Source organism: Balaenoptera ricei, chromosome 12 (genome assembly GCF_028023285.1).
Source record: "Balaenoptera ricei isolate mBalRic1 chromosome 12, mBalRic1.hap2, whole genome shotgun sequence".
In the NCBI taxonomy this organism is placed as follows: domain Eukaryota; kingdom Metazoa; phylum Chordata; class Mammalia; order Artiodactyla; family Balaenopteridae; genus Balaenoptera; species Balaenoptera ricei.
The window spans coordinates 19,799,719-19,811,354 of record NC_082650.1 but is presented as its reverse complement, the minus strand read 5'-3'; the positions used below and the strand labels follow the sequence as shown (position 1 = coordinate 19,811,354).

The following is an 11,636-nucleotide window of genomic DNA, read 5'->3' as shown; positions in this document are numbered from 1 at the left end:
AATTTTTATTTATTTATTTATTTTTGGCTGTGTTGGGTCTTCATTTCTCTGCGAGGGCTTTCTCTAGTTGCGGCAAGTGGGGGCCACTCTTCATCGCGGTGCGCGGGCCTCTCACTATCGCGGCCTTTTTCTTGTTGCGGATCACAGGCTCCAGACGCGCAGGCTCAGTAGTTGTGGCTCACGGGCCTAGTTGCTTCGCGGCATGTGGGATCCTCCCAGACCAGGGCTCGAACCCGTGTCCCCTGCATTGGCAGGCAGATTCTCAACCACTGCGCCACCAGGGAAGCCCCCTACACAATATTCTTAATATTACAAACCAACAGAGCTTATACTAGTGAAGTAAAAGTCAAATATATGGAATTTTCCTTTTGATACATGGTCTGTGTTATTACCATGGAAAATGATTAAGTATTTCTTGACTTATTGTTCTCAATTTTGTACCCCCCAGAGATATTTGGTTATGCCTGGGAGCATTTTTGGTTGTCATAATTTTGGGGGTGGGGTATGCTAATAGCATCTAGTGAGTAGAGGCCAGAGACACAGCTAAACATCTTATGGAGCACAGGACATTCCCCACAAGAGTTATCTAGCCCAAAATATCAGTCAGTAATGCTGAGGTTGAGAATCCCTGACTGATGCCGTTGCTCACAGCTCATTCCACAGCTCACACCACAAATGCTTTCCTTTAGCTGAGCCTTACAGTTCAATTGTTCAACTCAATATTTGAGTGTCAAAGGAAGATTGGCACTATATTGCGTTTCTAGGATGGGAAGAACCCACTAGGTTGAAGTTATAAGACTTACAGTCATTAGCTGAGTTGGAAGACCATATGATTTTTTATTGGAAACTGGCAAGTGTGCCAGATTAAGGCTTTACTAAGAATATCATGAGGGTTAACAAGTCTTTGAAAGATAATAGTCACCTTTGTTTCATGTCTAAGAACTTTATCTATGCATTCTTTATTCATTCCCGTCCCATGGCTATCTATTCAGTTGAGTGTCAGTTACAGCTAGCTATTCGAGATGCTCCACACACACACACATTCTAACTGTGGCTGCCAGATATCAATGAGATTCACAGGCCCCCAGTACAATATTCTCGACAAAATATGCCTGATATTTTGAAGACCATCTGTCTCATTTTAATCTAGAATAGGCTCTGCTAAAGCTTTTGCATGCCAAATGACTTTTAAAAAACCAAAAAACCCTTGTGCTGTGTTAAAAAATGTTTTAAAATGTTTTTATTGAGATATAATTCATATACCATAAAACCCAGCCATCTGAAGTGTACAATTCAATTTTTTAAGTATACTCACAGAATTGTGCAACTATCACTACAATCTAAGTTTAAAATATTTTCATCATGTCAAAGAAACCTCATGCCCCTTAGCAGTCACTCCACACACCCCAGCACCCCCGGATCTAGGCAACCACTAATGTACTTTTTTGATTCTATAGATTTGACTATTCTAGACATTTCATATAAATAGGAGCATATAGTATTTTTACTACTGGTTTCTTTCACTTAGCATGTTTTCAAGATCCATCCTTTTGTAGCATGTCTCAGTACTTTTTTTCTTTACTGTGTCCAAATAATATTCCATTGTAAATATATACATTTTGTTTATCCATGTATCATCTGACCGACATTTGTGTTGTTTCCACTTTTGTATATTGTAAATAATGCTGATACGAACAAGTTTTAGGGTGGGGCCCTAATTCAATATGACTTGTGTCCTTATAAGAAGAGAGACACTAGGGGTGGATGCACACGGAGGAGAGACCATGTGAGGACACCTTCATCTTCAACCTCTAGCCTCCAGAACTCTGAGGAATAAATTCCTGTTGTTTAAGCCATCCAGTCTGTGGTATTTTGTTATGGCAGCCCTAGATGACTAATATTCCTAGGAATGGAATTGCTGGGTCATATGGTAACTCTATGATTAACAATTTGCAGAACTGCCAAATTATTCACATTCAAGTCATTGTATGGATGTATGTTTTCTATTCTTTTCAGTAAACACTTACGAGTGGCATAGCTGGTAAGTGTATGTTTAACTTTTTTAAGAAATGGACAAACTGTTTTCCAAAGTGGCTATACCATTTTACATTCCCACCAGCACTACATGAGGGTTCCGATTTTCCATTTCCTTGCCCAAACTTGTCATTGTTTTGATTATAGTTATCCTAGTGGGTGTGAAATGGTATTTCGCTGTGTGTCTTCTTTTTTAATAGAGTTTATTTTTTTAAGCCATTTTAGGTTCACAGCAAAATTGAGCAGCAAGTAGAGTGTTCTCAGAAACCTCCCACCCATCTCCACCTACCCCCAACTCTCCCACTATCAATATCACACATCAAAGTGGTAAATTTGTAACTTGTTACAATTGATGAACCTATTTTGTCACATCATTATCACTCAAGGTCCATAGTTTACATTAGGGTTCACTCTTGGTGGTGTAGACTCTACACAGGTTTTGACAATGTATAGTAGCACGTATCCCCCATTGTAGTCATCATACAGAATTGTTTCACTGCCCTAAAAATCCTCTGGGCTCTGCTTATTCATTCCTCTCTGCCCCTCCACCAACCTCTTCATTAGGGTTTTGATGGTTTTGATTTACATTTCCCTAGTGACTAATGCTGTTGATCATCTTTTCATGTGCTTATTGGTCACTTATCTATCTTTCTCAGAGGGGAGATATATGTCAAAGTGTACAAATTTTCAGTTATGAGTATGTACAGTATGATGACCATAGTTAATAATATAGTATTGTATACTGAAACTTGCTGAGAATGTATCTTAAGTCTTCTTACCACACAATGTGAGGTGATAGATGTGTTAATTATCTTATTTGGTATTTCACAATGTATATGTATATCAAATCATCACATTGTATACCTTAAATATATACAATTATATTTGTCAATTATTCCTCACTAAAGCTGGAAAAAAAAAAACCCTTAAGGTTAAAATGGCTACTGTTTGTACTGACTACTTGATAATCGTATTTGAGGGCAAACATGTTTAGTGATATTATATTGTGGCAATACAAAATATACATGATGTTTTTTGAAGTAATTTTATAGAACTCTTAGACTTCTTAAGATTTTGATGTTTTTGTTTTGAAATAAAAATATTTCTATTAAAAAAATCCTTTGCCCATTTAAAAATTGGATTATTTGTCTTTTTATTGTTGGATATCAGTGCTTTTTAAGGTCCAGTTTGCCTCCAACTGAAACGGAAAACGACCCACGATTTTGTCTAGTATAAGAGACACACTATAGTGTCTTATCCTGAATGGTAGTCTCCTCAGCAGGTTTCACGGTTTCTTTATCTCTGGGATCCGCTGTTGCCTTGTGATTTCAGGGCAGAGGCACCGCTTTTCTTGGCAGCTGGATTCATAGGAGTCCAAAAGAAACAAATAGCTTTAGGCAATTCTCAATCAACCTTAGATAATAGTGTAACCATTCGTTCCTGATATCACAATCAAAGAACAGATTCAAACAGCACTTCTTACAATTAAATATGAAACACACAGGAATAGTGCAGTTATAAGAGAAGTATTAAATTATTTCTCAGTGTTTATTAGCTAGTGCTCTTTAACGGACAGGACGCTTGCAGATGTTTTAGTAACCCACACAACTCTGCTCTGGTGTGGACCGTGTTTACCAGTTATTCCAACCAATTAAATTCAGCAACTATTTACTGCACACCCAAAGAGAGGCAATGCCTTTTCTACTGAATTCACTGAATTCTTTGATAAATTTTTAAAAAGAAATAGTTGTATGTTTACTAACTTTTTAGAAGAGCAAATAGCACCCTCCCTTTTTTGTTATTTACTATTCACTTGGCTAAAGAGATTCTGGAACTTAACACCACGTATTCTGGGAGAAAGAAAAATCTAAAATGGAAAATACCACAGTGCTTCATCTACAAGATTTAAAAGAGCCTTAAAGTTCACTTGTACTTAAAATCTTTCAGAAACGATTTCACTGTCTCCTTTGAGAACTCATTTTGTGTTTAAAATTTCCTTTCTCATGGATAATCAAAATCATGCTGGATGCTTCAGGCCTGTCCTCCTCTGCATTCAGTAGACTAGCTCCTCCCCGCTGACATCTTAGAAGGATGAAATTCTTCACACCTTCTTTGCCTGATAGTTTAGTAGCTCCCATATTCACTTACACAGATGACATGTGACTGCCATATAAATGGATGGGGATAAAGGTGTTGGTGTTGATCTGCATATTAAATAAGAGGAAGCTTAATTTCTCCTTTATAAATAACCCTCCACTCTGTGTAAGTTCCAATATCTTCTTTCCACATCTTAATGGATTTCCTTGCCTATCCCTAGAATGTGTACATGCCACACCAGAGGCCACTAATGAGCCAATGATACTCATAAACTGTCCTTTTTTTTTTGGGTGCAACCTTTATTCTTTGATGTTTAAGTCACGGCTAAACACTTTGGGGTATATGTTTTCTTAGAAACATTACGATGCTATTTAAAAGTGGTAGCATAAACCATATCACCCATTTGTTTCCCCAAGGGTAGTGTATGAGTCAGAGTTCAACCAGAGAAACAAAACCAGGGTTTATGGCAAGGTATTGGCTTATGTGACCGTGGAGGCCAGTTAGGCAAGTCTGAAGTCCATAGAGTAGGCTATCAGGAAGGGCAGGCTGGAACTCTCAGGCATGAGCTGAAACTGCTGTCCACAGATGGAATTTCTTCTTCTGGGAAGTTTCACTTTTGCTTCGAAGGCCGTTCAACTGATTAAACCAAGCCTGCTCAGGTCATCCAGAATAATCTCCCTTAAAGTCAGCTGATTACGGACTTTAATCATACCTGTAAAACACTTTCACGGCAACACACAGTGTTTGATTGGATAACTGGAATTACAGCCTAGACAAAATGCCTCATAAAACTGGGCATCACAGGAGACAAGTATCTCTGCGGTCATAGAGCAGTCACAGAATATCAGTTTACTTTGTATTCATACGGAGATGGCTTTTGGTTTAAGGTCAGCTGTTATAAGCAACCTCAACCGTTTAATTTTTTTTAAAACAAAGTGTAAGATGCAAAATTAAATGGAACTCCTTGTTCTACAGTCTACCAGACTTGCTGTCGCTGTGTGGGTAGACTTCTTTCTACAGTAGGTCTTTGCCTATGATCAATAAAATTGTGTATATAGCAACTTTCCACAAACTGGGCTAGAAAAATTTAGCCCATTCCCTGCCTTGTTCTTGATGAGGAGACATTGAAGATAATTTAAAAATAGGCTATTGTAGTTGTTCTCAAAATTTTTGGTCTCGGGACCTTTATGTGCATCAAAATTATTGCGGACTCTAAAGACCTTTTGTCTTTATGGGTTACGTCTTTGCCAGTTTGGGCTGCTACAGAACTCTCTCCAGGGAGCTGCAGACTGTGTACAGTTTGGGGGGCTTACCCTCTGAAGCTCATCTGGGAAACCTCTTCCTCCCAAGGGCCCACTGACTCCAGGTTAGGACACTGGGTGGGGGTCTGATAAGCACCCTTTTACGTGATGGTGAATAAACTGCTCTTCCAGTACCTAGACATACAGTTTTAAAACCAAGGAGGAAAAGAACAAAGAGGAAGGAAGGGAGAGAGAATTAAAAAGTGGTTTACTCAGTAAAGATCTTTATGGTGATGCTTGAAAGACCAAAGCCATTTAAGTAGGAAACGTGCTAAGCTTTTGCTATATGTATATGGAGAGATCATGAGTAAAAGTAATCCCCCCTTAAAAACAACTCACTGCATAAATTGGATGTCTACTTAATTGAGTCGTCGTTAACAACTTGATAGGAAGGTGAAGTGCTATGTGACATCTTTACTTGTACTGTATCATGCTGGTAGACAATTCTCTGGGAAGCTGAATGAGTTCAGGGTAGAAACGGTCACCTGCAGCATATAAGCAGTAATCTGATTATCAATTAAAAAGTGAAAAGCACTGAGGAAGTTTTACTTAAACAATATTCCACACTGATGCTTTTAACAGTTTAACAGCTAATCGTTTATAAACATTCTAATACAATAAAGAGAGATCAGGCATTAAAATACATTCCCTTTTAAAACACAGGTTTGCACTGAGCAAAGAAGACAATATTCTGTGACAGCCAAAGGAAAATATACTCAGTATGGTCAACAAACAGTAGTGTTTTCATTTTAGTTAATGGACATTTTTACAAACAGTCTGGAAAAAAATAACTGCGTGTAGCAGTCGTTTGGGAAGCAGGGAAACAAAGGGGCATAAGGTGCCTTTATAATTCTGAGCTCAGAATTAGGGATGTGGCAAATATACACTAAATGGTCTTGAAAGAAAATAAGCGCAGGCCATCTCAGTAGATATACCCAAAATATATTATTAATAAAGTGAGGAGGAAGTAGTTTCTAAGGAAATCTGGGCGCAAATGTTTGCTCTGCAAGACACGGAGAGTTCAGGGATCAGAACCGTGAGGCATACAAATCACGGATCTGAAAAGATCCCATGTGTTGAAAATAGGTCCTCGCTCAAAACCGTTCCTTGAATAGGCTCTATCAAGGATGTGGCACATAAGAGCAGGCTTATTAGGAGACAGATACCAAAGGGGTTTGGAGAGGAAGCTCTTTAAGTAAAGGCTGAAGGTATGGAATATCTGAAAGGCAGAAAGCAAAAGTTACCTAATAATCTAATAATAATAAGTCACCCATACAAAGAATCATTGCACAGATAATGGAGGTTAAATTTTATTTCTATTTTGCAAGGAAAAAGCATATGCTGTAGTACAAAGGATTTGGTTTCAATATAGCAAAGTCAGTTTTAATGGACAAAATCAGTCTTGAGAGTCACTGATATTAAATAACGGAATAGGGTTAAGGGATGGTACGGGAACTTCAAAGACAAGGTATGCACGTCTCTGAAACGCTGACTGAAGGCATGGGGAAGCTGGAGATGCCCACTTTGGTCCCAGCCAAGTTCTCCTGCTATTTTCTGTATGTGATACTGTCTGTTATTCAACTCAGAGGCAACACCATATACCCACTGTGAGAACTGAATTCCCTTTGGGGTTATCAATTACTCACACAGCCTTCCTCTAAAGGAAGGCTTGCAAGTGGTTCAAATTCAAGCCTTATGTGGGATAGTGTTTATATCACATTCACAATGTAACAGAGGTACATGGAAATTCTTGTAAGTTACATAAAATACAGAGTTGATTGGTCCCACTTTGAAGAAGCATCATTGAAGATTAGATTTCCTTTATCACAGTAGACAGGTTTAAAACACATTGCTTGTACTGTACCGTTTTAATAACATTTCATTTTTATATTGATATGCCAGTTAGAAATTAAGAAACGGCGTATAATTGTGGGAGTTCGTTTAAATTCTAGAAAAACTGAAAGATACTTTTTATTCAGCTTAACTAAGCCTGAGGTCTTCTAGCACAGGTGATTTTTGCATTTCTCGAAGATTATCCTGTAGTTTAATAAACATAAAGAACTCAAGCACACTAAATCTTGGGAGGACTAGTAAACGAGAGCAGAAGATTTAAAAGACATCATTTCTTCCTTGGTCCACTTAACAAGGTAACTTGAGTTGATGATTAATCTTGCATTGTTAAATTCAAATCCTAAATATTTTGACAAGTATCGTTAAGTTTGATAACTGTTTACAAAGAATTTGTGGTTATATGTTGAATTATCAATGTAGAGAGTTTTCAGTTTGTTGTTATTCGTATGATATGAAAGGGACCAATCCCTAATATTGTATCCCTAAAACATGGGCCATTCTACTGAGATCACATGCAGAGAGAAAAGTTGAAGCTGCAATAGACATAGTAAAGCTACCTGGGTTTGAAGCAAAAGACTAAGGAATTAGGTGTATGTATTTCTCACTGTATATAAATAAGTCTTTTCAGTCCTAGTCAGCTCACCTGGATTCCTTTAACAGAGACGTGGCCCCAAATCCAAATGCATTTCAGGTCTCTAAGGGCTCGAATTACCTCATTTTTTTTTCTCACTGGTTCATTAATAAAGCATCCATTTAAGAACAACTATTTATAAGTATAGTGACATTTCAGAGAATATAAAATGATGGAAGGAGGAATCAAAGAAGTCCTTTGTTTGCAGCCAAGATGTGGGGACTAGATCTGAATTTGTTCTGAACAATCATTTGGGAGAAGTGTCACAACAGTTTTGAAGAAATAATAAATGTCTATAAAATATAGGCTTCTGTGGTATAAACAATTTTGACACCTTTTGTTGAGAGACCAAAACAAACAAAAAACAAAAACCACGCAGTATGTTCTATGGACCAGAAATTAAATAAATTCCCAAATTTCAATTTCCACTAAAATATTTATTCAGTTGATAATATTTTACAGAAATAAATAAGAGCAGGTTTTCTCTAATACAGATAGGTATATTTATATTTTTATATTTCTTTTTTTTACAAAATTAAAGCATATCAAATTGTTTTCCCTAAAACTGTAGCGCAAAAAGGAATACTAGGAAACAAACAGAAAGAAATACTGAAATATGTTCATCATTAAATTATAACCATGGGCCTTCTGAATCTCAACAAGGTATATGATTTAGAGAAAGAACATGAGATTTGCAGTCAGGGGACCTTGGCTCCACTGTTTACTTGCTGTGTGTCATAGGCACATTTCTCAATATTTCTGAATCTCAGTTCTCTACCTTTAAAACAGCAATGATATTAATTATATCAACTTCACAGGACTGTTGGGCAAATTAAACACGTGAATCTATAGGAAAGCTCTTTATAACATGTAAAGAGCTACAAAAATAATAGTTCTGTTTAATATTTCATATAAAAGAATCAATGCATATCTTCCTTCAACTGAAGAAAATAAGCACCAAAAATGTGTGTGTGTTTTCTTCAGTTGAATTATGTCACCCTATAAACCAGAATAAGAAAATGCACCTTAACTAAGCACCAAAGCCTCTCGGACAAATGTGATCCAGGGTATATTTCTATTACAGTTTTCTGGGCAACTAAGTAGGAGCTAATGAGTCCTGAGGGTCATCTAAAACTCTGAAGGCTCAAAGAAAACAAATCAAGAACATCTGTATTACATCAAATGGCTAGGATACAACAAGCTACTCCTTATTTAGCAATTTCAAAGTCCATTAATTCTTCACAGAAGAAGAAACACTAGGTTATTATCACTTGCAATTATTTGCTTATGTGAATATGACATTCTCTTGTTCCAAAGATCAAATACTAGTCCTTGAGGAAAGTACTAGTGGAATGAAATAACAAATCCTATCATAAATTTAGATATTAGTGGTTAAAAGTCTAGTTACACAAGAACATGGGAAAGGAAAAGAACCCAGGACATTAGTATAATAGCGATAAAAAAACCCCTGCCATATTGCCATGTTATAATGATAAGAACTGAAATTATAAACATTGCAATATTTACAGATACATCAATCTTAAAACAGGTAAAAACTCAGTAAGACAAATTAAAAGTAGAGAAAGCAGTTTAGATAATTTTAAGGAAAGTAATAAACATCAATACACTTAGAAAGGCTAAAGTTAACTGCTTACACTGATAATACTTAACATAGAATAGAAATACTTAAAGTGTGCAGTGTTTTGATTTTTAGTGGCAAGATACAGAGAAAAGAAATAATTGCCTAATATTAACTTATTGTTAGGAGTTGCATTACTCTAAAGTTACTATTTATGGAGTTACAGTCTATATCTACTCAAAGAACTAGGAGCTAACATAATTCACCATCTTTTAGAAATATCACTAATAAGATATTGGTGAATCATGTGCTAAAGATACTGAAGGCTCTTTCAAAAATGAGATCTAGTTGGTAGAGTATACCAAGTCATGTACAACTCGACTAGTTGACTTACTCTGTTATTCTAATTCTTTTTAAGACTGATCTTACCAAAAGAAAAGTACACATTACCTCTCTTAATTCCCTCAGATAGAGGTACTCTTGGGAACAAAAATAAATATTTTATTGGGAGTGTAAAATTAAAAATCTTTATAGGCTATTGTGGAAACAGTATATTGGAAAGGACTCAATAACTACTAGGACACTGTACAACTGAAAAAGAAATAAATTCATTCAACTAAGAACACTGTTTACTGACATCTATTGGACTGTTTAACTTATAACTTTATTCTATAAACTATGAAAAATTTAAAACACATTAAAGTCTGTGGATTGAATCAAGTGTACTTCATTCGAGGTCTTCAGTTTCTTTGGTAAATAGGTCTGCCAGATCAGCCACGGTCAAAACAGAGGCCTCGGAATGTTTCGCTGATGGGTTTGTGTGACTGCAGGATTTTGCAAGTGAGCAGAATCAGAAAGAAACCCCAAGGAATAAATTATTATATTTGTCTTTATATACTGTCTGGTCTTATAATAATAATATAAGACATAATAGTACAATAATATTATATTCTTATATAAGAACATACTTGTTCTAAGTTTTTGTAATTGAGTCATAAGAAACTCCTGGAAGAAAGTAGGCAATGGGATCATTATTACAACTTGTTAAAATTAGTGAAGATTTCTATATACCATTTTCAAACTTGGTCATAAAATGTCTTTCTCTGCACAATTAATAAAACAAAGAGACAAAACCCCTGCCAGCTAGTACTAAAGCTCTCACCTTACAACTTACCTTCTTAGGATCCAAAGTTCATTTGTTTCAAGAACAATTCAACAGCTCTTTTAATTGCTGTTTTATTGAGGCAGCTTAAATATAAGCACTGAATTCTGTGACACATGGAAACACCACTAACAAAAAGCCTTCATGTTTGAGGCAAAAAGCTCTTGTGGTAGCCTTTCTTTCCCACAGACCACCAATGAAAGAAAATTTCTGGTTTCCAATGGCTTCTTTGCTCTGCAAAGTACCTCTGTGGAAACAATCCCTTCTAAGGCAATCATCTCTTCTGAGTGTATCTTCCAATCATACCTATCTCACAAGGATTCAGTTAGGTATTAGTTTATGTTTCAAAATGACTTTAAAGAAAATAAATTAGGAAATAAATGTTAGGAAGTTTTATGATTCCAAACTTAAGTTTTCAAAATTAAGGCTGTTCTGGTCTCTCTGCTTCTGTTCTGCCTTTGAAATTAATGCCACAATTACCAGCCTAGTTTTAAGTCCAGACCTTTCTACCTGCATGTGACTAACCAGTGTGATGTATCAAGCAGCGCTCTAAATTTCATGTTACAGCTATCAGACTAAAGCTTTTAGGTTGGGCATAAAGATAGATTCCATTTAAAAAGTAATCCAGTGTGGCAAAGAAATGTAGGATAGTTCCTCCCTCCACCCCCCCCCCCCCCGCCCCAATACACATGGGTGGTTCAAAGTATACTAGCTCTGAAATGAAGTTTCTTTAATAGTAGGACAGTTTAAATATTTTTATATATTACAATCCCTATTAATAAATTAAGTCAAATATAGAATGCCCAAAGTACTAACGGGGAAATTCTGGAGAGGTAAAATTTCATACCTTGTTTTTAAAAAGCATTTGCACTTATATCTTTTGGTTGACTAAGTGGTCATCTAGGTGAAGAAGTTCTACACACGTATACAACCTTTTATGAACAGGAAAACTTCTCCTGTCCACTTGAAGTAAACTGTTAC

The 11,636-nt window shown here is 36.3% G+C and overlaps 1 protein-coding gene across 4 annotated transcripts in view; it reads right to left on the bottom strand.

Annotated features, from left to right (window-relative positions):
• Positions 1-9,545: 9,545 nt before the first annotated feature.
• Positions 9,546-11,636, bottom strand: part of SHPRH (SNF2 histone linker PHD RING helicase) — an 85,571-nt gene continuing 83,480 nt past the window's right edge. For all 4 annotated transcript variants that reach the window (XM_059941047.1, XM_059941048.1, XM_059941049.1 and 1 more), the window contains one exon: positions 9,546-10,317. In XM_059941047.1, the coding sequence (XP_059797030.1) occupies positions 10,221-10,317 (97 nt within the window). In that variant the 3' untranslated portion in view covers positions 9,546-10,220. The remainder of the gene's footprint in view (positions 10,318-11,636) is intronic.